The sequence below is a fragment of the Epinephelus moara genome, chromosome 12 (genome assembly GCF_006386435.1).
Source record: "Epinephelus moara isolate mb chromosome 12, YSFRI_EMoa_1.0, whole genome shotgun sequence".
NCBI lineage: Eukaryota > Metazoa > Chordata > Actinopteri > Perciformes > Serranidae > Epinephelus > Epinephelus moara.
In genome coordinates this window covers 25768048-25794133 of record NC_065517.1, presented here as the reverse complement: position 1 = coordinate 25794133, position 26086 = coordinate 25768048, and the positions used below count along the sequence as shown (strand labels likewise).

Sequence of the window (26086 nt, the reverse complement as noted above, 5' to 3'; positions counted from 1 at the left end):
AGGCAGCCAATGACAGGCTTCATACCCACAGTCTACATCCTGTTAGCCAGACTAGTTTTGTGAAAGCTAGATCACCTTGGAAGAAGATGAAGTACAACAAAGCTCACCTTGAAAAATGTATTTTTGTTTACTATAGTGATGAATATAGCTCAACCTGCTTTGTAACGAAAGACTGTTGCACTGGCTCGACAGTGTAAATGTGTTGTGTGGGGCGCCGGTGGCTTAGTGGTAGAGCAGGCGCCCCATGTACAAGGCTGTTGCCGCAGCGGCCCAGGTTTGACTCCAGCCTGTGGCCCTTTGCTGCATGTCACTCCCTCTCTCTCTCTCCCCCCTTCACACTTGTCTGTCCTATGTATTAAAGGCTAAAAAGCCCCAAAAATATCTTTAAATGTGTTGTTGTGGTGTTTGCAGTGGTCCTCAGATAAAAGACAAAAAGGGGAAGTCAGGCAGGGGGAGATTATTGTAGGTTCAATGAGGATACGGGGAAATGATAACATACAAATCATCCTGCTTTTCTGTTATATTCAAAAGTGTCAGTTAAAGTTCAGTGGTGTGAATAATAAATCACCAAAGCCGCCATGGTTTTTTGATGTAAAGTAAGTCAGTAGATGAAAATGTTCTGGTCAGGACTTGTTTGGTTGTGTGTGGCTGATTTCTGTCCCAATCTCATTGATGCTCTAACTCATTGCTAAGGTAATGGAAGCAGTGACCGACGCCGGGATGACTCAGGTGGAAGAGCAGGTCGTCGTGGATACAGTTGCTGTGGCTGCGGCTGCTTCGCTGGCTGACCAGGAGCTGGCCCCACCTGCTCCCCCTAAGAAACGACTGGTGGAGACAGACGCAGAAGTCAGACGATTGTAAGAATTGAGACGCACATGCGCAGACTACACCTCCCAAAGACGTGGAAGAATAAAAGACCCACAGAAATACACTAATGCACACATTGTGTTCTGCAGGTTTGAAAATAAGCTTTCAGACCTCCTGAGCTGGGTTAAAAAATGGAAGTCGTCTGCTCAGGCGCTCGCCTCCACACACCCTGACACTACACCTGGCACTTCAGACCTGCAGGAGAAACTCAAGGTGAGCCTGCAGATGATGTGGTTAAAAAACAAACACTTAAATTAACAATTAAATTAAATCACAACTTAAATATGTGTTGACAAATCACTGTAGGGTTTGGAGTTGGACCTCAAAGCAAAGGAAGCCACAGTTGGTCAAGTGATCCAGGAGGGACGCGTCTTGATGGACCAGCTGGAGAGAGGTATGAGGGAAAGAGGAGATTGTCCTTGCTCACTGACATTGAAATACAACGTTATTATACACAATAAACCGAGCAATTATTTTACTCAAATCCATCCAAGTTTTGTCAAACACGTCCTTGTAAAGTGTTGGAAGATACTGGCTCATATTTATCATTTCTCAGAGGCTCACAACTACTGGCTTTAACAGAAAATCTTCCATTTCCCTGTTAAATTGTGTTCGTCTCATAAGATTTTACTACTTTTCCACAGCTGCTTGGTATTTTCTGGGTATTTACAAGCCCAAATTTTTTTTTATTGTTTTAGATGCTGGTAATCTGAACGTGTGTGTGTGTGTGTGTGTGTGTGTGTGTGTGTTTGTTTGTGGATAGAGTAGTAAAAATCTGTCAGCCTGCAGGGTTGCTGACTTCATATAACTGCTCAGTGAAATGAAGAGGCACTCAGGATTTTTATGTGTTTACACTGTTCTGGAGGCAGTGAGGGGTAGTGGAGCAGCACCGCTAAGTTGGAGGAGATTTGTTAAACACCAAACTTTCCACTAAACTCAACTTATTTTATTCCTTGATATCTGCTGTTCACTCATCCATAGTGTCTTTTTTCCAATTTTTCATCCACTAGTGTTTTTATTCTCACTAGGGTCTCTCACTCACAGTCAAAACCCACAACACAGGCTGACACATTCAGAATAAATGATGTTAGCATCCATTCAAAGTCTACTTTGAATTATTGTTAAGTGCATTTGAAGTGACTCTTTTTATCTGTTGGCTTCTGTCTGTCTCTGTAGAGGGAGTGTGTGTGGACTCAGTGAGGGCAGACATAGACCTGATCCAAACGGAGTGGGATGTGTGTGCGAGGGAGCTACAGGCAGCACGTGAGCGAGTTCACACTCAAAGCCGGGTGACAGCGGTGTCTGCAGAGCTGGCAGACCTGGACCGAGCCTTTGAGGAGCAGGACCGGTGGCTGGACTCGAACCCGGCTGTGGAAAAGTGCCACGAGGCCGAGCTCAGAGGCCTGAGTGGAGAATGTCAGGTAAGACTCATTGTCTCCGTCCACATTCACCCTGATCTCCTTTGTGTGACTTTAATCCCGAATTTCACCCCTGACCCTTTCGTCAATCCTCTTACATTCAGCTGCAGCAATTTCATAAACATTTTAGTTATTACCGCAGAGATGAAACACTTAGAAAGACATGTCATGGATCAAAACAACCATTAGGCCAAAAAAGAGATGTATTAAAGTTACAGAGTGCCTCAAATGCTTGCAAAGTCAGTGGAAGGGGTACAGAGTAAGATGCATAGAGCCCTTCCTGATGTGTCCTGAGGTGTGGAGTTAAGATTTTTCAATTGAGACTAATTTACATTGAGCAGTGAGGGAAAACCCTGTCAGTGTAAAGCATGACTCCATCCAGTAATCTGTGAATTTCTCTCCAGACTAATGGATTTTTGCAGTGTGTGTTGCAGGTTTCCCTCATTTTTGTGCAGAGAATAAGTTTGTCATATTGCTGAAACTGTTACTACATACATACAATAGTACTTAAGACAAATAATCTGGAAAAAAAAAAAAAATCATGTTCCTCTGCCTACTCAAAGTGCTTCTAATGGCATTAGTCAGACTGTCAAACAAAGCAGCACTGATCAAATATGAATCAAGATTCTGTAACTGCATTGTCTTTTTCTCACCTCAGGTGTTTTCATAAACCTATTTTAGTGTACTGTTTAGCTGTTAAATGAGAAAGTTTGCTCTGGCCAGTGGGTGGTGCTTCGTTTTGGCTAGACTGTTTTCAATATACTGGGCAGACCACGAACTTTCTCACTGAGCAGTGATTAAAATGATTTACAACTACGTTAGAGACTTCTCAGCTCTGATTGGTTGGTTTCCATGAGCTGCAGTGGATTATAGCAAATTCTGTTAGAAGCCTAATGAGGAGGAGCATGATTTTTCTTTCAGTGTCTATCTGCATCATGTTCTACTGTGTGGATGTAGTTACAGTTTTAGTAAATATGACGAAAAGTTATTTTCATAAACGTTACCAACTGTAGCTTTAAGGTGATCTTGATTATGCTCAATGGCACAAAATAGATCAAATAAAGGCAAAATGATTTGCTGAAACATTTGCTTTCCATCATGTCTCATCATTCTGCATCATTATTAAACAGCAGTCAATGTAATGTTTAAGTAAACCACTAACCATAGGCTTGTATTAAAGTCAAGGAAATGCTCTTATCTTGAGCCAAGTTTATAACATTTCCCTTTCTGTGTGGGTGTACAGAGACTCCAACAATGTTCCCTGCTGAGACATCCTTTGACGATTCTCCACTTACAAATTAGTTTGTCTTCCTCTTGTGTTCTTCAGTCCCGACTTGTCCAGGTCAGTGCTTCGAGTCCGAGACTGGAGCAGCTTTCTGCAGAAGTGGGGTCACTAGGAGCCGTGCCTTCTCTGAAAGACAACATGGTGGTTGTGTCGGCACATCACGCCTCCACACTACAGCGACTACAGGGCAGAGAGCAAGAGGTCAACAAAGGTACTTTTGCTGATCAAAATGATTTGTTACATCAGTACAGAGGAAAACCGTTACAAAACTCTGAGCAGATTCCTCTGTATTAACAGTACCATATGCTTTTCAAGGGACCTGACAGCCTTGAGGCATCCTCCTATTTCACAGAGCTGCAGTGCAGGAGATTTAAGCCTTCCTTAAAACAAAGACCCATTTCTCCCTCCGTGCTCTTGGCTCAAAGCTTTCAGGTTTATAGGGAGACTGAAAGAGTGATAGCTAAGATCAGCAGAGCTCAGTCCCACAGGGGTTGTGTAAATTTGACATCAGCTTTTTATATGAATCCTTGGCCAGCCACAAGTAATGGATGATGCCCTTATATGGCCTCCAAAAGCTCACAGACGCGTGAGTGTGTACGTGAGCGATTGAGCGTGAGATCATCCCTCTGTGCCAGCTCCATCTCTACCTGAAGACGTGACTTGGACCTGGAGCAGTCCTGAAAGTCAGTTACCGTTTTACCTCTGGAATTTACATGCACTCCTATTGGCCAAAAATGAGTCTGTAAAGGGAGACTTGACTTGTCTGTGCTCCTGACCAAAGGTGTGTGTGTGTATGTATGTATGTGTGTGTGTGTGTGTGTGTGTGTGTGTATATATCTGTGCCTCTTGGGCTTTTATGACTGTGAGGATTTGGATGAAAGCCAAGGAAAACCATTTTGTTTCTGCTTGAGGGCAGGTTGCCTCTCGCTGGGGCCTCTCTCTGTCCCCCCCCCCCCCCAGTTATGCTCCATCTCTGCTCTTTGTGTATATAAACATAGCTGGATTATGTAAGCATTAAATCACCTGGTAATTAAAACGCTGACAGAGAGGGAGAGGAGAAGAAAGACAGTCAAGGGGAAGAACAGGAATAGAAAGAAATATAGCAATTCAATATAAATGAGTCACAAGTGGGCACTACTTAACTTTTGTTATTAATGTAATCACCTTCGCAGGAGGGTCAGACAGCAGATTAGCCATGGTTTTATAGTGTATATTTAAAATTCATCTGGCATGATTGACATGTATGAGTTGGTTAGAAGAGTACAACTAAACCTACTTTTAGAAACAGACTGCCAAACATCTGTAGTCCTTTTGCAGCATGTAAAACACTCACATACACTGAAGGGACATCCCTAAACTGCTCGCTGCCCCCTTGTGGTTAAAATGTGATGGAAAAGTTTTGATACCTGGAGTTAATAAATTGTGTTTTCTCTCCCACTCTCCACACATCTCCCCCTCCTCCTTGACTTATTCCAGCTTTGGCCAGTCTTGAGGCCAGCCAGATGGTGTCAAACCAGGTGGAGGGTCTAGAGGCCAGACTGGCCACTCTGAGACAAGGAATAGTGGACATCCCTACTGCTGAGGGGGCGGTTGAGCGGGCACAGGTGCGTAGTGCATCATCTTGATAAATGAAGTCAGGGCTCTCTGTAAAAACCATGGTCAACAAACTACATTTAAATCAAGTACACATATTCTGATAATAGTCAGATAATCAGGAACCAAAAACAGTAATTCCTAGGTGGAGCTTACAACACAAAGTATAAACACAGTCTCTTTATTTATTGACAGATAGCATTAGAATATCATTATGTATTTATTGTTTTAGATTGTGCCTCTTAGTCTCTTGGATACAATCTTTTCTATTATTAGTCAAATATTTTTATTCCACTGTTTGTCTATAAATTGGCACAAACAAACAAATTTCCCAGATTCACCTCCTCTGTTTTTCTTATTTGTAATTATATTTATGATTTTATAATACAAACTGATAATTAACCCTGATTTAGTGACATATTTTGTGTTATGTTGTAAGTTTGCAACTCAATGACTACGACATGCACAATATAATCAGTTTTTTTCCCTAATCACGACTAAGCTGTTTACATGGCTAATATTCCCGTTTACATGCAGATGTGCGTACTTCGATTAATGTCCCCTAACATGTTGTTTATCATGTCAAAAGATTAAAAAATGAAACGGCTGGAGCAGCTTGTGCCATTTTGGTTCTTTGTGTCGAAATAGAATTTTAAAAAATTGGCGGTGCGATATTTGCTCATGTCCAAAAACCTGTTCATATCAAAGTCTTTTATAATGTTATTTTAAAGTAGATGTGATTCTCCTTCTGATCAGAAGTTTTGACTTTTCTTTTGGGCATACATTTCTACACCAGCCGTGCAAACTGTTGGCATGTGTACAATGACAACGCACAGAGCTGACCATTAACAGGCAAGATGCGGTGTGCAAACTGTGGTGAAACCCCAACTGAGACATATATTCTGAATGTGCTGTATACATATCCAAAAATGCGTCTAAAACCCAGATAATGTGGACATATCCCACATGTCTAGTTCTGAATCGGTTATGATATGTAAACAGTATCACCCACAGAAGTGAAAGCCAATCCCAGATTTACTCTCATTGTTATATTTGCATCTTTTTCTGCACTGTGTCCGTGATTTTTGTAGCTTCCTCTTGGATATATGATGCTTACATTGTGACACCTGGTCACTACCTTTTTAATATTATCCTGACCTCACCTGAGTGCTTTGACCAGGAACATTTCAAACATACAAAAATAAGAAAATGAGAAGACACAGGCTTAGGGCAGGGTCACTGCAGATAAATTACATACACACGTACTTCTAGTTGTTCATAAATGATGATTGAGAAGGATTACTTCTGTATGTGTCTATATCATTGTTGTTTTGTTTTTTAGAAAAATCCTGCATAGTATACCTTTTATATAAAGATGAAAATAAATAACAAAATAAGGAGAAAAATACAGACACAAGTGCATATTCATATGCTAAAAAAATATAAATTGAATATTAATATATGTTATCTTGAATTGTTGCTGTGGTTTATCTGGAGACTGCAGCTGATAAAACAAGTGCCCTCTGACCTCTAAGCGTAAAGGATTTCATTCTCAACAGTCACTTTGTTTATGTCTGTCTATGTGCTTGTACATATATCAGAGTGAGCGTTAATCTCTGTCTGCTGTCAGTTTTTCTTTCCACAACACAATAGGCCCCTTTATCAGCCAGTCACTTCCCTCTGCACTCTATCAAACCTCTGTGTAGGAGGAAGACTGTGTGTGTGTGTGTTTTGGTATGTTGCTTTGTGATGTATGCGTGATTGTGTGTTGCCGTGCGTGTTTCTCTCCTCCTCCATCCTCCCGTGGAATGTGGCTCAGTCCGAGCTCTTGTTATCGTGGCAGATAGGGCACGGTGCCGGGGAAGGGGCGGGGACTTGGCACATTCTGGGCAGCGTGCCCGTGCATGCAGCATGGAGTTCCTAACAGCTCAGTGTGGGGCCGCTCAACCTGTCAGTCAGCCTGACAGCCTCCACACACACAGTCCCATGACAGCATCTCTGAGTCCCATTAGCAATTAGCCCAGTGATAGAAGGTGATAGTCATCTGATTGGCTTAGTATTGTTTCCTTATGTTAAAATGGATTCATCTTGCATTGTAAACCCATGTGAATTACTTGATGTGATAAATTAATCATACAAATGAGGCAGCAGTTAAACAACAAGTGAATATTTCTCTGTGTTTGAGAAAGTTTATGTGATTGAAAGGTTAAAACACATATAACACATTGTTGCGTCTGGGCAAACACTTTGTATACATACTGCATGTTTTTTTATAACATTCTTAAAGGTAAACTATGCAGGAATTAATGGCTACTGTTTGTAAACACAACATTTTAACCAGTAATTGTTACCAGTTTCCACCCGAAGTAGCATTCACATCAACATCCAAGCTGTAATTACAAGTGGGAATTTTTAAGATAGCTTCAATGTATTTGTCTTGGCGTGTAATAACTTGGAAGTGCCTGAAAACCAAACAAACATGGATGCCGTTTGCCGTAGTCCATCATTCAATATAATTAATCCCAGATGAAATGGTAATAGTGTTATAATGTCAGCACACAGTAGCTTTAACCCTCACACCACAGCTCTGCAGTCAATCTTGTCTCCTCTAGTGATTTAAACGCTTGGTCGTAAACATGGGAATCTTTTCTGTTGTAACCATCTGCATGGATACACACAATGTGTTTTGGTGAGGAAGACATACTTGTGTTTTTAATGGGTTCATAATACAAGGTCACTGTGGGGTACAATATGAAATGACTTTAGAAAACATGGGATAAGTTTGGAAAAAGTTGGCAAACTTTATGAAAACTTGTATGTGGAACAGACTTGACAGCTACAGGTGTTTACAGAACTTCTTTCTTTAATAGTGAAGCCTCAGTTAATCAAAGAGATGAAGGACTTCTCTTCTTCTCACCAAGGGGATGACTCACTCTTACACATTGTTATTGTTAATTTTACTGCATGGTAAATTCCATATAAGACAATAACAGTTTCCATGGTCACCTAGTACTTACAAACACAGCTTGGACGTGTCATTTTAAGCCTGAACTTTTTTTCAACTCAGGGCCTGTGTCTGGAGATTGAACAAACACAGCAAGCCTCCGATCCAGCAGAACTACAAAGATGGAGTCAGCTCTCCTCCAGGGCCCGTGAGGAGCTGGGTACACTGCAGTGCATCCTGGGTAGCATGAAGGACTATCAGGTAGAGTAGCTGTAATCGGTAATATAGAAAACCTAGAAGAATAACGCATCTTTTTTTCTCTTCACTTCAATGTTTTTTATTCACTGGTTTGATGCTGTTTTTAGGTGCGTTTAGTGGAAGTGGATCGTTGGTTGGATGCGGTTCAGGAGCTGTTGTCTCGTGATGCTACAGGGTTGGGCGACAAAGAGGGTCTACAGGAAGAGCTTAACCAGTGCAAGGTGAGAGGACAATGCAAAACATAAACACTTTTTGACATTCTTATTGTAAAGATACCACGACTTTACAACTTAAAAGTTACATTTACTGCTGTTTATGTGAAGAATGCAGTCATTTTACAGTTTCTTTCTTTCTTTCTTTCTTTCTGCTAACAAGGAGTATGTGAATGAGATGGAGTCAGTGGAAGGTTCGTTGAAGCAGATGGGAGAGAATGTGAGCGCCATACAGACAGTTGCAGTCCCAGGACTAGCCAAATGGGGGCAGGATAAGTTGGACGAGTGCCGAAGCAAATGGGATGATCTCAGCAAACAGGTGAGGAAAAACTTTTCTCATTGTGTGCTGTTACGGCTTCTTATGTTGTGTGTCTGTATGCCTGTATTCATTCACATAATCACAGTGACATTTTAGTGTCACTTGCAAGCACTTTGAAACGTAATGTCATATGCTTCCCTCCAGCTGCTGAGACATCAGGACCGTGTGGCAGAGAGTCGGGAGAGGCAGGTGAATCTGAGGAAGGACTTGGCGGAAATGCAGGAGTGGATGACCCAGGTTGATGAGGAGTTTCTCATGAGGGACTTTGAGTACAAGAGTCCTGAGGAGCTTGAAGCGTCGCTGGAGGAAATGAAGGTGGGAGTGGAGGCGTGCTTATAACCTAATAAGGACACTTAAAATGAAATGTTTGGGAACACTGGGGAAATCAACACAGTGATTGTGTCTGTGCTTTATTTGAGTGTGGGTCTAACTGTCTTCCTCTGTTACTTTTTGTCCTTGTCCTCTTACCTCTCTCACAGAGGGCTAAAGAGGATGTGCTCCAGAAAGAGGTGAAGGTGAAGATCCTGAAAGATAGCATTAACATGCTGGTGTCCAGAACATCACCCCCTGGTGGAGGAGGAGGAGGCAGTGCACAGGAGCTGACCTCAGAGCTTGATGGGGTTCTTGCCAACTACCACAAGCTTTGTGACCGCTTCAAGAGCAAGTGTCACACTCTGGAGGTAATGTGTGTGGGTTGTTCGTAAATAAAAATATTTGTTTTTGAGCAAATTAATTCTACTAGTTCCATTTAAAAATGATAGGCACCTATGTTTTATTTTTGTAGAAATGTACTTCGTCAGCGTCATGGTTTATCATTTTAGACTAAGTCCAAAAGTCCAAATTACATATTTTTCCTCTTACCTGTAGTGCTGTTTATCAGTCTCGACTGTTTTGGTGTGAGTTGCAGAGTGCTGGAGATATCAGCCGTATAGATGTCTGCCTTCTCTCCAATATAATAAATCTAGATGTCACTTGGTTTTTGGTGCTCAAAGTGCCAAAAATATCCATTTGAAAAACTCAACAGCAATGTCTCTTTCCAGAAATCACGACCTGGTTACTCAAGATAATCCACAGACCTTAATGTAAGCAGTTTCATGTTGGAGCTATTTTCGTTCTACTGAACTACATCTACCAACTGCATCACTGCAAGGTCACGCCGAGTGCCATCTAGTCTCATCATATTTGAGAGAAGGCAGACATCTCTATGGCTGATATCTGTAACACTCAGTAACTTACACCAACACAATGTAGACTAATAATTAGCTGTCTTTGTGTTTTTGATTTTGGGTGAACTTTACCTTTAAGTTGGCTTTGAGTTTAAGGTTTAAGTCTTCGTCGGTATAAAAAGCTCCTATGACACATACTCATAATAAAAACAACAAAACATAATTTTATGCATGAATGGTCCAATTTGTCCATCAAGTTGCAACTCCCTAAGTTCAGAATGACATGTTGGTTTATGCGATGTGTCATTTCTCAGGCTCACTTTTGTTAATTTTCATGCAAAGAACAAGAGAAGCTTGCAGGGCACTGGTGATTCTGGTTTCTGTGAGTGTAAAGTCATAGTTTGGGGCACTGCTTTGGATTATCCTCCCCTGGACTCTGCAGGGTAAAGGTCAGACACATCACTGAGTTGTGCTTATGTTCATGTATACTCTTATTTGCCTAAAGTCTGTTAGTCACCCTCCCCTCTTTAGCTTTAGGACTTCGCTGTTTAATTTGAGTATACTTTTTAAAAATGCCTCACAGTGAGTGTTTTTTTCATATTGTCCTTTTAAGATTGTAAATGAGGGCATACATAATACAGCTGTCACTTTGTAGTAGCATAATTTATGTCTCTCTGGTTCTGCTAAACTTCTGACTGTGTGTGTGTGTGTGTGTGTGTGTGTATCATGTAGGAGGTTTGGTCCTGTTGGATGGAGTTGCTTCAGTATCTGGATATGGAGGAGAGTTGGCTCAACAGTCTTGGGGAGAAGGTCCAAGCTACTGAAAACTTACCAGAGAGCACTGAATCTGTCAATGAAGCTCTGGAGGTACACATGCAAACACACACATATACTTCCTGTTATCACATTTAAAGGGAAAGTTTGGTATTTGTCAGTCTGGACCCTGGAAAGGATTTGTACAGAGAGATCATTTTGTTAGAGAGTAAGATCCTTTTTGTTTAATTAGAAACAGCCCCAAAATTTCTGTCAACCAGAACTCCATTAAAATAAACAGTGATTTTATCATCATAAAGTACACTTCACTCAAAGTTGACAGAAACGAAATAAAACTCACAAAACTCTTTTTTAATCTTTCCACCGTTCCAATAATCACCAACTCTGCTTTGGTTAAAATAAACCCTTAAGTCAACCAGTTAGATGTGAAGATATGCTGGCACTATACACACTAAATTTACTGTTTATTTACATGGAGTCTGTTTTGTTTGGTGATGGCAAATTCGGGGCTGTATCTGGTTAAACAAAAAGGATCTTACTCTTTAACAAAAACATCTATCTCTGTAGGGATCCTTTTCATAATGTTGTCAGATAATCTGAGCCTGTTAGTGGGAAAAAGAAGCACTCTCAGTGGACTTTTGTTGAGGGTGCGAACATGCCCCAATTGGTTATATTGCAACCCTCTTGCTAATACTACACCAATTTTAAAAACTTGTTCCCAGTAGTCATGTAGACACAAAAACATGGGAAAATAGGGTCCAGGTTGAAAAATAGTGACCTTACCCTTTAATGCACCATCATCTTATACTTGTCCATCTTCTTTTCTTTATCTCCTGTTAAGTTCGTCTTTTTAAAGGAGGATTTATATTTCATATTATTTATTTATACTTACTTACCCACAGTCAAGATTATTATGATTGCCTTGTGAATCAAAAATGTAACAAGACATCTTCTTGTAACACACAAACCAAATCGAAAAATTTCACATACTGTACATACAGAAAAAATTCTACTGTATCTAAACTATTAAATCACTTTTGGAAAACCAACAGAAAATGAATAAAAAGTCTGATCTAAGCTTGTGTTTCCTTTGGGGAAATGAGTAATCTCATTAATATATTAATTTTAAATGATGTAGTTAGACAGAACCACCCATCTTTAAATATATTTAAAACTGCATTCATTCATTCATTTTCTGTAACTGCTTATCCTGTTGGGGGTTGCAGGGGGGCTGGAGCCTATCCCAGCTGACATTGGGCAGGGTACGCCCTGGACACGTCTCCAGACTGTCGCAGGGCTGACACATAGAGACAGACAACCATTCACACTCACATTCACACCTACGGACAATTTAGAGTCCCTCTTGCTGTGAGGCGACAATGCTAATCCCTGCCTTTAGAACTGCATTACTTCTATATTCCTGTGCCTACATTACACCCAGGAATAGTCAGCTAAGATAAAATCACCTTACCAATCAACATGCCTTCACACTGCATGGAGACACATAGAAAAGGTCACTGGTCTTGACTGTGTGAGCAGGAAAAGTAGTACATTTCATAAATCAAATAATCCGTTTAATATTCAATTTCTGCTGATATCCTCCTTGTCTTTGACTTTGTCTACTAAATTTATTCTACTTTGTCTTACTCCGTTACTATATCTGTAGACTTGCCTGCAGCATGACTGTCAAACTGACTTTAATCACAGTGCTGCTTCTGTAACATCGCATACTGATGAAGGAAACTGAAGACCCTTGAAGACAATGTTTCCCCCTGCTCCTCTTTGTCCTTACATGTTTTTGCTGTTTATTTTTTCTTCCCTTCTCTCCCCCATGCAGTCTCTTTCTCTCCCTCTATCTCTCTGTGTTTCTCACCCTTCACCCTCCCCATTCTCCCTGTTTCCTAATCAGACTCACCCCTCGGGAGGGGGGACTGTCTCTCTCTGTCTCTCTCCCTCTCTCTCTCTGTCCATTACCTCCAGGAAGGAAAAGCACATTTAATGACCCCACGCAAACAATGACTCAACAAGCTTCTCTCACTTGTCTCTCATTTCTCGTTCAGTTATCATCTTTTTTCGGTTTGCCTCCAACTGACACGCCCAACGTTGCAATTTCTGCATCTGCACTCCATCTGTTTGCTCAGCTATTTTGTTCTTTCTCAATCTTGCACACTCACACACACACACACACACACATTCACTTTTCACTAATTCACTGGATTGCTTTTTTCTTACTGATCTTTGTTCCTTGAGAGTTTGGTTTCTAGCTTTCATCACTGTTTTTTTTTTTCATTGCTTTTTTTCTAGTTTCTGTGGCAAATTTTTGGAACTGTGAAGCAGTGTAACTTTCTTGATTTTTGTTGTGGCTTTATCAAAGGACTGTTTTATATTATTGCTTCTTTGCGCTCACTTCATTTTCTTCCCCCTTTTGCTTGATTTTTCCGATTCTTTGCTCATAACTTCACTCTTTTCTCCATCTCCCCATCCACCACCAGTCTCTGGAGAGTGCGCTTCGCCACCCTGGGGACAACCGGACACAAATCAGAGAGCTGGGTCAGACGCTGATAGACGGGGGCATTCTGGACGAACTCATTAGCGAAAAACTAGAGGCCTTCAATTCACGTTACGAGCAGCTCAACCACCAGGTCAGGACCTTGGCTTTGTGTGTCAGCGAATGTGCTCTGTGTGTTTGTTACTGTAGAAAAAAGGCATCCATTATGTGTTATGTTTGGATTTGTTTCCAGTAAATAATGCATTAATTACAATGCATTTTCTTGTACTGTAGGAATCTGTATTTGATTATAACCTTTGTAAATATGATGCTGTTTCATTTTCTCCAAACACATCCAGAGGCTGTACACAGGAAAATGCCACTATTGAGATAAATAATGATAATAATACCAAACACATTTATGTTTTCTTATATTTATATTAAGAAAGATAAAATATATTTTCACTAAATAGTACACTAACAGCGCATTTTATTATTTTACATTTGTTACATGATTCTGTTTGTAAGCATCTAAGCATTTGGTGCCCTCTTTGCATTATCAAGTCAAATACAATGGAAAATTGTATTTCAGATGGGCGTCCACATTCCTGAGAATAATTGTTAATAAACTTCCCCGTAGTTGCTTGAATCTGGAATATCACAATACGGACATCCTTGACTGTGAAATATTCAAAGCGATGACTTGACGTCCATGACCCCTTCCCTCCTCCAGGCGGTGAACAGGCAGATCAGCCTTGAGCAGCAGCTGCAGACTTTGAAGGAGAACGAACAGGCGCTCCAAACTCTGCAGGAGTCTCTGAGCCAGCTGGACCACACACTCACCTCCTATCTCACTGACCGCGTCGACGCCTTCCAGCTCCCGCAGGAGGCACAGGTACAGTTCACATGCACCTGATGGATGTTACTTCATGTAGGGATGTCTCACTTGGCTGAAGGAAATCCCTTAATCTAGATGCCCATGCAAGCAGTACAGTATTAATATTATATACACACAGTAACACATCAGGTTGTCCATAGATGCTTTGGGAAACTAGCAGTGGTCAGCAGTCTGAAAAACTAAACTAAAGTTAGATTTTTTTGATGGGAAAAAATATTTTGCTCTTGATCTTACCAGCATCAGTACATGTAGGAGGTCCTGTTTGTATCAGTGCACATATTCTCATGGTGCATGTGTTCATTTCCACTTGTCCTTCAGACCATCGGGGCAGAGATCGCAGCCCACGAGGCAACAGTGGAAGAGATGAGGAAGAGGAACGTGGCCAACCTGCCTCCCCCCACCACTGATGGCAAAGCTGCCCGGGGTGGGACCATGCTGGACCAGCTACAGGTAACACTGACTCCTACTGGAGAACATTGGGAACTGCAGGACATCTTGGGAGACTTGTTTCTCCTACTGCCACCATTACTATGTAATCATGCCATTAGAACTAATGTAAGAAACACTTAAGCCTTTATAACAGTGGAAAAAATACTAAATCATGGCAGCACAGTAAGAGAAGAAGAAGAAGCTTGTGTTTCCTTTGTTGTGACAGAGATGAATAGCTTTACTAACCTCTGCCCTTCACCCACTGCAGAGGAAACTGAGAGAGATCTCCACAAAGTACCAGCTGTTCCAGAAGCCAGCTAACTTTGAGCAGCGCATGTTGGACTGTAAGAGGGTCCTGGATGGTGCCAAGGCTGAGCTGCCCATTCTGGATGCCAGAGATGTTGACCCGGAAAAAATCCAGACCCATCTCAATGGTTGCATGGTGAGAACTACAACTTTCTCAATCTCCTTTTTACACAAACATAAATGTGGAGTTCCTATGCAATATGGTAAAGTATTACTTGTCAGCTAATTTTCTTTTTTTTTTTTTTTTAATCACAGAAATTATACAAGTTGCTGAGCGAGGTGAAGCTGGAGGTGGAGACGGTGATAAAGACCGGTCGGCAGATTGTGCAGAAACAGCTGACTGAGAACCCCAAGGCCATGGACGAACAGCTCACAGCTCTCAAACTACTGTACAATGACCTGGGGGCACAGGTACCTTATTTTTACATGAAATGTCCTTGTTTTACAAAAAGAAAACATGTTGGATTATAAGTAATATTCAACACCTGTGAGACCAGTTAAAGATACCTTCATTTTCCTTTCCTTAACAGGTAACTGAAGGCAAGCAGGACCTGGAAAAAGCTTTGTCTCTGTCTCAGAAGTTCCAGAAGGAGAGTGCCGCCCTGGAGGAGTGGCTGACCACCAACGAGGCTCAGCTCCAGCAGAAGAACAGCTGTGGAGACATGCCCGCTGACATCGATGCTGAGATAGCATGGGCTAATGTGAGTTACTGTCCAAACCTTTCCATCAAATCTACAGCAGGAGCAAAATAGTGCTTCTGCTGCTGGCCAGTAGGTGGAGCAGAGAGACAATAAGATGTTCCTGAAATCTCTCTCTGTCTAACACTTGAGATAAACTGTAATCAGCAGGGTGAAAAGAGGACGACTGTGGGTGTTTACAATGCTTCACTGATAAAAAGCCTCGATTCAAACCACATCCACCCTTTTAAAGGGAGAAAATTGTTGAGAACTGTGTGGTCTCTCTCTGAGACTAAAACTTCAATATGAACCCACCCCAGCAACAGTATGAAAAATGAAACAGTATGAATTTTAAATGAGTTACAGGTTCCCACTACAGTACACGTAAGTGCTTTCAAATGTACTTCTTTTGTTCTCCACATGTATTTGTTTTTAATGTATGTATATTGACCTGCAATCATGCCTCATTTCTGGTGTGTATTACAGTGTGAGTGTGCTGCATAATAAATCCTAACAACAGCTAGCTGATATGGCAATAAATTACTGAGAGACGGAGGTCATCACATGTTTAATAGACTGTATATTGCATTGTGCGTGTGTCCGTGTCCGTCCTCCAGGGCCTGCTGAAGGAGTCAGAGCGTCGTAAGGCGGAGCTGTCCAGCCTGATGGAGACCAGTGCGGGTTTGCAGACTCTGGTGGAGGGCAGCGAGGCTCAGTTGGAGGACAAACTCTGTGGCCTGAATGAAGCCTGGGGCCGCGTCCGCACCTGGACCGAGGACTGGCTCAGCGCTGTGCTGGTGAGTGCAAATATTTTATACAGTAAGGCTTAATAAATAAAGAGTTGCTGTGTTCTTTATTTCATGTTCTCTGAGTAAGAAGATTCTCCCACCTGCTTCTTTTTTTTTTTTGTAGTTTTATGCTTAAACAATACTTTTATTTGCCATCATTTGCAAATGAACAAGGGCTACCCATGGGGGAGTAAATTTATTTTTGTCATAGCTGAACCTTTTAGCATGCAATTTTCTTTGGGTAATGAGAATACTTTTATCAATAATGACTGCATTTATAATACATATTCAGTGTGCTGGAATAATCTAAGTTTTTAAATTCTAAAAAGTTCATTGAATTTTAAAGTTGTTTTTCCCCAACCATGGGAACATAAAAAAAAAAAAATCAAGGTTATTTCTTTACAACCCAAATAAAACAAGTCCTCATTATGCCGTGTAAGTCAAGTGATTGCAGCAGCTAAACAAAGAAATAAACTTACAATCAAGACCAAAACAAGGACATGCAAATCACCTCTTCAATAAAAATATATTTACCTTTTGAAGAGACTAAGAAGTGTTTCTTCTTGTAATTACGCACTGCGGCAAGTCATATAAAAGTAATGAAACACTCAGAGAATCATTAAAATGCCTTTGTTTCAAATTAAGTAGTAAATGGGGAAAACACAAGAGGACCTTTAACAGTAATTAATGTTTTTTGTTTCCTACTAGAAACACTGAGTCTTTGTTTTTCCCTTGTATGAGTGCAGAGTCACCAGAATGAAGTGGAAATTTTCGACGAGAACTTGGCTCACATAAGCACCTGGCTCTACCAGACCCAGATCCACCTGGACGAGGCCGAGCGGCTCGCCCCGACAGAGAGGGAGAAGGTGGTAAAGGTAAGGCAAAAAGTGTGGATACAGCAAGCCCGTCACATAGAGGATAGTTAAAACTTGTGGGGTTAGCAGCGTGTCTTTTTCCATATTATCATATCAAAGTTATTAGTCCATATGTCTGAATACATTTGAAAATTGGCAGAGCTTATACCATAACAAGCAGCATCTAATAGTAGTTTAGAATTGCTTTATGGAAATCGCTTCCTCTGGCAAGGAAATGCATTCTGCGAGAATCCATCAAGAAAATCCCCTCCTGTCCTGTTACCTTGTGGTATACAGGGATTTTAATGCATTTCTACATGAGGCGAATAGCAAGGTAATGATTACTCATTTTGAAATGTCTTATTTTGGAAGTTTTTAATGTGTGGTTAAGATAGGAATTTTCAAGAAGCACATGTATTTGGACACTATTTGCACTTTTTTTACGCACCGTAGTTCTTAATAGTAATTGCCCAATTTTTATCATGCATCACCTAATAGAATAAAAAAGAGGGAGAGCTAGTCGGGGCAGAAGAGAGGTGTGTATGGGAAAGAACGTGGTTAATAGAGAAAATGAGGAAAGAGGAGAAGATGAGCCTCTCAGAGTTATATTAAAATCTTAACCCTTCCCTTCCTCTCACCACTGAAGGTCTCCACTAAATATCAGCTGGTGCCTGGCTCCGCTAACCTTGATCAGTACATGCTGTGCTAAGCTCTTTGGTCTGAACCAAGGCTACGCTGCCATCCAGTCTGACAGAGAATGACTGATAGCATGAACTGATTTTAAATAGATGACCAGCTACTATGTGGTCTGTCCTCAGCGTATGCTGGAGGAGCTTGAGGACATCAGTCTGCGTGTGGACAACGTGAGGGACCAGGCCATCATCCTGATGACCAGCAGGGGGCCCGCCTGCCGAGAGGTTGTGGAGCCCAAACTGGCTGAGCTCAACTGCAACTTTGAAAAAGTATCCCAACACATCAAAACTGCCAAGGTACAAAATCATTAACTGTATGTAAACCTAAACCCATTGCATCAAATAAGCCAGCATTCATTATTACCTTTACTAATACACAATACAGCGTGGAATTAAATCCTGCTATATATACACACAAAGGTTAAAGGACTATTTCACCCCCCAAACCACCATTTGAATTGAAATGCAAATTGTAATTTAGTTGCTGAAGTATTTCCTTAAGCTGTCAAATTGAAAGAATGTGGCATTGTCTGTGCAGTCACTTCTACTGCTCCTTGCCTCTTTGCGTTTAGATGATGACCAGTCTGGAGTCCAGTGGTGTGGAGTTGAACCAGCAGATACCTCAGCAGGTACAGCATTTTCATCCAAACTACATTTAAAATACCTACCAAGACATTTTGTAGAAAATACTGCAAAGGCCTGTTTAGAATCAGTGTACAATCACAAATCATACTGTAGCTGAACACTCCCTTTGAGCATGCAGTCAGATAATTACATATATTTTACTTGTTTTGACCTGAGCTGTGTTTCTGCTCTTTCTCATCAGGTTATTTACAGCCAGGAGGTCAGAGCAGAGAGCCAGACTCAGACTCGTCCTGCTGAGGTTTTGGCCTCCAGTGAGGTGAAGGACCTGCAGGCAGAGCTCCAGGACACACTGAAGGCTCTGCAGCAGCAGCAAGACCCTGCAAACAGCCTGGATGATGACAAGGTACACAAGGTCATCTTTCAATTTCATCCTTTTGAAGCTTTTTCATTTTTTAATTGAGTACTCAGAATGATGAAGCTTGATAATTATGGTATCATTATGAGATATATACAGACAGACAAGTAGTAATTGACCCAAAATGTAGTAGTATTATGTATAGGGAAGTGGGCTCTCTGGCTATTGTCTAGCCAAATATATCCATTAAGGTTAGCCATGTCTAGCAATTTCCCTAATACATTTGGAAACGCACAGAGAAAAATTGCCCCAGGTTGCCTATTATTCTCTTTCTGAAGCTTTATGAGATTTTCTGTGAGGAATATGCCAGGCTACAGGCTATATAAAGCTGCCACCTGATAAGGCCAGCTTTGATTGGACATTTCAAGGCCTAACAAGTCTGGAATCCAATCTGTGTTATCAAAGTTTATGACGTTAAACACACTGCCTGAACAGACCTGACCAGTCCAAATCAAGGTCGTGTGCAGGGGGAAGCTCTTGGTGTGTTTTAAACAGTGTTTTTCTGTGAAACGTCGACAGCGTCCCCACTCTGAACAACGCATTGCTTGTTAAGCGAAGGAGCAACTTACAGCTAATGTCAGTTTCTGGTGTGTAAGTGGTTATTTCGTATGCTAACTTAACTGGTACATATATTTTAGATGTATTGAATCGTCAGTCTCCAAATGAGTTGGACCTGAATCACAGCCTCTTGAACTCTTCATTTGACTCGTCTGTCTCTCTGTACCAGATGGATGAGGAGAAAGCCAGCGTGGAAGACTTGCTGAGAAGAGGAGAAGAACTGCTGCAGCAAACTTCAGACGACGGCCAGAGGGAAGAGTTGAGACTTCTGCTGCTGCGGCTGCAGAGCCAGTATTCTTCTCACAGGGTGAGACGCATTAAAAAAATATGCCGTGTCATTCTTAAGCCGCGCTTATATGGGAATGTTTTTTTAATGCAAGAAATTGTAGCTCTCAGTCATATTGTGTTTGCTAGTTGTGCAATGTTGCGGTTTGGTCAATATTTGTGTGTGTGCCACCTTTAGGAGCTGAGGGTGCTACGAATCAGGCAGGTGGAAATCTCAGAGTCGTCGTCTACTCTCATCTTCTCAGAGCAGACAAGAGACTTCTCAGTTGGGGTGAGGGATTCACACATGCATGAACTCATGTTCTGTGCACATAGACACTAAATTGGACACCCTAAAAACGTGGTATTTTACCCGTATGGGGATGGTTTAGCATGGTAGTCTTTGACAAACTCTGTGGCCATCCCCCTTGCTCTGGGGGCACTTTTATACTTTAGTATATATGCTGTATGTATGCACCTTTGTAAGAATGCAGAAAAGAAGTCCTGAATTATTTTGGTTTGATGAAAATTAAAAGTTGGACTGAGTGGTGAAGTATGGGCTAGTTTTATATCTTTAGCCTGGAAAATAAGGTAAACTAGACTGAAAAATACACCAGTATGAAGGCATTTGGAACGTACTATTCATGTTTTCCTGTAATGTGTGTATTTGGTCTCACACCTTTTTTCATGGCCATTGACTGTCTGCCTTTTAAGCCCATTTGGGCTGGGTATAATGCTAGATAGTACACAAACAACACTTTAAGTGCTAAATTGGATTCACTATATTGTTAGTTTAGCATAGTGTGCTTTGTTATGATTAGGTTGTAGGTTTATTAAGTTTCAGTACAGTTTTCCTCTCTCACTTCCTTCTGGCTCGTCTTTTTCTCCCGCTGCTGTGTGTAGGAGATGTCTTCAGTGGAGCGTAGCAGTGCTCCCTCAATGACTCCCTCAGACTACCTGTTGGACATCAACAAAGTGCTCCTCGCCATGGCCGACAACGAGTTGCTTCTGAACTCCTCTGAGCTCAGCGGGGGGCTCTATGAAGACTTCTCTAGCCAGGAGGACACACTGAGGGTGGGTTGTCAAACAGTGTTATGGTAAACGTCACAAAAATGATGTGATATCATGCTGTGTTAGCTTTTGGGTAGCAGTTTTCACAAACAAGAAAAGGAAGCAGAAAGTATATGAAGATGTGTATGTAGTAAAAATAGAAGAGATAACTTCATAGAAAAACAGTAGCTCTGCACCTTGGGGAGAGCTTTCCAAAGCAAAGTGTTCTGGTATCAATCATTTTGACGTGTGTGAACTTTTATTAATCCTCCCTCTCTCACTGTGCTGTCTCTCTTCCTTCATCTTGGGTTTATTCGTTTTTTTAGAATATCAAAGAAAATCTAGAGCGCGTTGGCGAGCAGGTCACAGGGATCCACGAGCGGCAGCCAGATGCCATTCGAGATGCCTCACCTGCTGATGTTGCCCAGATCGGAGACGCCCTCACACAGCTCAACGCCGAGTGGGACCGCCTCAACCGCATGTACAACCACCGCAAGGGGTGCGTGCAACAACCTACATACAACCAGCGCAACAGATCACACTGTACATACACTCATCGACTAGACATTAGGTGTGGAATCAGACTTGACACGGACTATGTTGCAGCAGGGGAGAGGAGCTGCTATTTTTAGATGTGAATGTATGTGAATCTGTGTGTCAGGGAATGTGGTCAAAGCTGCAGGGACGTTAAATGCCAGCTGTCCGCCAGTCAGGAGACAGGAAGAGCAGATAAAGAGAGACCAAGGCACACAATGAAACTCCCAAGATGCACACACCGACCTTGATTACTATCAAAACAATTCCTTGGGCATAAACAATCTCATGCCTATTCACATTTTCACTCACTCATTCACTTAGTGACACACACACACACACACGCACGGGGTGACCTTGACTACCCCCCTTGGGCATAAACAGTCTTCATTTGCTTAGTACAGTGTGTGCACATGCTAGAATAAACTAGTAAGCTTATTCTGAAGATTGCACACAAATGCAGAGGCACTCCGTCTGTAATCACAATAACCTCTGGGCGTCATTAAAAATCAAAAGAATGGAGTATATTTTGTAAAATTGCTCGTCCAAAACTCATTTCCTCACCTTGTCTCTCTCATCAGATTTGTTGGGCTCTAAGCGATGCTGTGAGAGGAAATAGCCCTCACGGAGACCATCAATGAGATAAAGATCTGTTTTTTATATTAGGCATTTTAAGTAATCAGCCTCTTCGTCTATGCTGATTTATTCTGTAGCATCTCTGTGAACTTTCCTATGTTGTCAGGGCTTCCTGATTGTTATGACATTTTCTGGTGTTTAATAGAGGTCAACGGTGCCATTCTTCCTTATCATAAACCGTGGAATTTCCCCATGGGTAAACTCGATTGTACCGTTAGAGACCAGAATTCATTAATATCTCATTCATTTCTATATTAAGCCCACTGGCCCTGAAACAAGAGTAAAGATCCAGGAGCCAGAATCCAGTGTCATTGTTCTAATCAAGACCTTTGCTAAATGAACTGAGCTTTAAGTTTAAGAAGAATGACAAAAAAAGGTTTCCTAAAAAGTTAGTCACTATTTCACTTTATTAAGGTAATTGGTCTCCACTTAAAATCAACTTCCAAAGTATAAAGATTTCAATTTGTGTGTTTGCTATACATTCAGCATTTCTTTTTTAGATTTCCCTAAGTGTATTTCATGTTTGTCAGATTTCCTGTTACGTATTTTCTTTATAGCTAGGGAACAGAAATCTGGAAAATCAGAATTTGAAAATACACACTCCTCCTGTAGTTCCCCCTCTCCATTCTAAGCCCCTCCCACCAGGAAATCACAGGCATATGCACACGCTTCATACAGTAACCCTTTGTCTCTCCTGCATTGACCTATTTGATCTTGTTTCATTGTATAGTTGCACACAGTGTATTCACTTATCCCCGTCTTGCCTCGCTCTGTCTCTGTCTTTTTGTCAGGCTGCAATGAGAAAAGAATTAGTTAGCTAGCCATCCCTTGGTCTCTCTGCCTTACTTCCCATTGCTGCTTCCCTTGGAGGAAAGCAGGCAGCAACTCGGGAGACGGACCTTTGGTCAGCATCTATAGCAGCTTAATTATGGGCAGCGCAACCCCCTCCCGTGCTGGTTGTCACAGCAGGCTGGTGGCCAGGAGCAGCACTGGGTCTCACCTGTGTAACAGCAGCAACAGAAAGTTTACTTATCCGGCGGGGAGTCCAGGCTTTCTGGTCCCCTGGCGCTGGGGTTTACCCTTCCTGGATTTAGGTTGCTGTGGCTGCTAACTGGGGGTCCATGTCCAGAGCTGCTGCCTGCTCTCCTACCAGGGAGGTGGTCTGTAGCAGCGGGGAATGAGGCAGAAGACACACTGTGGTTTGAGGCTCTCACTAATGATGGTTACATAGACGTAAACAGCTTTGAGCCTTTTCCATTGGTTTGGAGAAGGCTAAATTATTAGCACATTTTCTCTCCATCTTTTAAAGGCCCTATTGATATTGATTCTGTTTTGGTTCGTTTATTGTCAGACTCTCCTCAAGACTCTGTCTTTGATAAGAACGTCGTCCTCTTCTTGGTGGCTTTGCAGTGTTGCTAGTACTAGAAAAACAATGTTCTCTGCACTCTGCAGGACTCTCCATCACTGAATCAGGCTCTCACTGAAAGGACGTGCATGTGTATTTGCTTTTTGTAGACCAGCCAATAGGAACACTTTCTCACTGAATTGGCCTGTAATTGGCCAATGTCTCCCATCATGGGCTAGATTATCTAAAGCCTGAAAACAGAGCCAAGAGTGACGCCAAAATGGAACTGCCTTGCCCGCTTGTAATGGCTTTCCTACAGGCAGCTCTAAGAATCTGAAATAGATATTTATCATTAGAGGAAAAATTATCTGGTGGTAGAGCCCATAGATATAAAGAAACAAACTTAAATGGAATGTCTGTCAGAAATATTTTTCGCAGAATTTGATAGACCTCCTGCCGAAAAGGTAACAGTACTGGACAAGACCAGAATATGTGAAAGTGATTTGCCTCAAGGCATCCACACTGTCTCCAACATGCAGATGAGTTGGTGTAGTGTCTTTTTTGAGCTGGTATTTTAAAGAATCTAATAAGGCTTTTCCAGCAGAACTCTCTCCAAAGTGTTGAATTTTAAGTTTTCCATTTAAGTTTTCCCACATAACTGTTCCCAGTCTTCTGCATTTAGAACTAGGTTCCCTTCCTTCTCCCATTTCTGTTTTACATGCAGTGAGCTACTTTTCATTTGTTGTAAGCCCCTATAAAGTTTTGAGATGTTTCTTTGGTTTGGGCCCGAAGCATAAGCATCTATAAAGACTTTTAATAAAATGTTATCCCATTGCTCTTGTGTGATCTTCTTCCTAATTTGTTCAATGTAATGACGGGCCTGTAGAAATCTATAAAAATCATCATTATTCAAACTGAATTGTCCCTTTAGGTTTTGAAAATTATTCACTGACCCCTTACTCAAAGAAGTGCAATATGCTGTTAAACCATGAGTTACCCATCTCTTAAACCTTGCATCCCAATTTTTAGGCACAAAATCTGGATCAAACGTACATCACCTCAGAACTTTAATCGCTTCCTTTAAATTATTTTGAGCTATTACCCTGTTCCACAGCTTAAGTGGCGCCTTGCCCAGCTTTTATTATATAGGTAATAGGTAGAGTTAGAAAAATGTTCCATTGTCCCGCCAGTGTTTCAGGTTGCACCTACAAACATTTTACACAATTTTGGATGTACATTTTCAAAGAAAGACCTGGTGTGTGAGTGTGTGTGTTTCTTTGCTCTGCTGCAGGAGTTTCGACCGTGCTGTAGAGGAGTGGAGGCAATTCCACTGCGACATGAATGACCTGAACCAGTGGCTGACTGATACAGAGACCCTGCTGTCAGAGAGCATTGGCCCTGATGGACAGCTGGACTTGAACTCTGCACGACAACACCAAGAGGTCAGGGGAGGGTGGTGGAGCAGGTGGAGGTCTGCATATGTGTTCTGTGCAAGTGTGTGTGTGACAGCCTCCAGTTCAATGAATACTGGTGTATATCTGATCATTTTTACATGTGCAATCGGTCACACCAACCTGAAGACTTACTAAATGCAGCACAGGGGTGTAAGAAAATATCGTGATACTGTATTGATTGTCCAAAACACTATTGGTTTTTAATTAATACTTTACATGCAAAGTTTGATGGTAGCAGGTATTATTTTGTATTTTTAGTTGTTATATACTTTGATTGCATTCCACCTTAATCATTATAAACACTGATTAGTCAAATATAGACTCACAATACCTCATATGTTTACAAGCTCAAAGCAAGATTATTGCCTTCCCAGGCTGCAGTAGTAATATTTTTGAAATATAAGCAGCCAGATGGTTGGAAACGTAACACCGGAGATAATTGCATTTTGTTCCCCAAGGGAAAAAAAGCCGATGTTATACTGTACCTAATAAACAAACACACTGCACATAGACTTGTTCGTTACCCAGAATGAGAAATGGAAAGAAGTGAAATGAAGAGTAAGATGAGAAGGGGCCTCTAATTCTGCTTTCTTTGATTTTTAAAGCACTAATTTAATTTCCAAGGGGAATTAGATTCTCTGACACCTTTTATCAGTGTGATTTGCAAAAGCTTGAGCTACGGCTCCATCTGTCTGGCTCTTTTACATGTTTTCACTGTCACTGAGATTGATACAGGGGATCAAGTGGATGGGAACTGAGAGATCAATTAGCTGACTCACCCTTGAGCGGACTTCACAATCCCTCACCCTGCTTTAAGGGTCTGTCTTGGCAAGTTAAATCTCTCTTGGTGCAAGTAGAGATTTGGCAGCTTAAATCTTGATGTGCCACAAATCATGCTTCTGTGTCAATCAGAGATTTGCTTGGAGAGATGGACTTGAGCAGGGGATTTGGCCTTGAGTGAATGGGCTTATGCTGCTTGATTGATCCCTGATTCCACCTCTTTTCTGTGCTCTCTTTAAATCTTTTATATGTATTTTAGGAGCTAGAGGAAGGTCTTGTCAGCCACCAGCCTGTCCTGGCCGAACTGACCCGAACTGGGGAGCAGATAATTGGGCAGCTGTCATCCCCTGACGGATCCCTGCTTGAAGAAAAGCTGGACACCCTCGGTCAGCGGTGGAGAGCTGTCAACCGCCAGGTCATCGAGAGACAGCGCAGGTAATGTATCCTCGCAAACACAAAGGATGTTATGTCACATATGGATTGAACAGATTAAAGGG

At 41.6% G+C, this 26086-nt stretch overlaps 1 protein-coding gene across 11 annotated transcripts in view; it reads left to right on the top strand.

Annotated features, from left to right (window-relative positions):
• The window catches only part of utrn (utrophin), a 242762-nt gene that overhangs the window by 44115 nt on the left and 172561 nt on the right, over positions 1-26086 (top strand). For 8 of the 11 annotated variants that reach the window (XM_050059014.1, XM_050059021.1, XM_050059013.1 and 5 more), the window contains 29 exons: positions 694-857; positions 957-1080; positions 1174-1261; positions 2044-2288; positions 3613-3781; positions 5047-5174; positions 8231-8368; positions 8473-8586; positions 8741-8896; positions 9041-9211; positions 9376-9576; positions 10795-10929; positions 13329-13478; positions 14058-14219; positions 14541-14672; positions 14920-15093; positions 15213-15368; positions 15488-15658; positions 16252-16431; positions 17169-17297; positions 18095-18265; positions 18541-18597; positions 18795-18965; positions 19696-19833; positions 19990-20082; positions 20694-20864; positions 21167-21339; positions 24647-24797; positions 25849-26024. In XM_050059014.1, coding sequence (XP_049914971.1) covers positions 694-857; positions 957-1080; positions 1174-1261; positions 2044-2288; positions 3613-3781; positions 5047-5174; positions 8231-8368; positions 8473-8586; positions 8741-8896; positions 9041-9211; positions 9376-9576; positions 10795-10929; positions 13329-13478; positions 14058-14219; positions 14541-14672; positions 14920-15093; positions 15213-15368; positions 15488-15658; positions 16252-16431; positions 17169-17297; positions 18095-18265; positions 18541-18597; positions 18795-18965; positions 19696-19833; positions 19990-20082; positions 20694-20864; positions 21167-21339; positions 24647-24797; positions 25849-26024 — 4388 coding nt within the window. The remainder of the gene's footprint in view (positions 1-693; positions 858-956; positions 1081-1173; positions 1262-2043; positions 2289-3612; positions 3782-5046; positions 5175-8230; positions 8369-8472; positions 8587-8740; positions 8897-9040; positions 9212-9375; positions 9577-10794; positions 10930-13328; positions 13479-14057; positions 14220-14540; positions 14673-14919; positions 15094-15212; positions 15369-15487; positions 15659-16251; positions 16432-17168; positions 17298-18094; positions 18266-18540; positions 18598-18794; positions 18966-19695; positions 19834-19989; positions 20083-20693; positions 20865-21166; positions 21340-24646; positions 24798-25848; positions 26025-26086) is intronic. The other 3 variants (XM_050059022.1, XM_050059016.1, XM_050059015.1) reach the window with 1 other exon arrangement.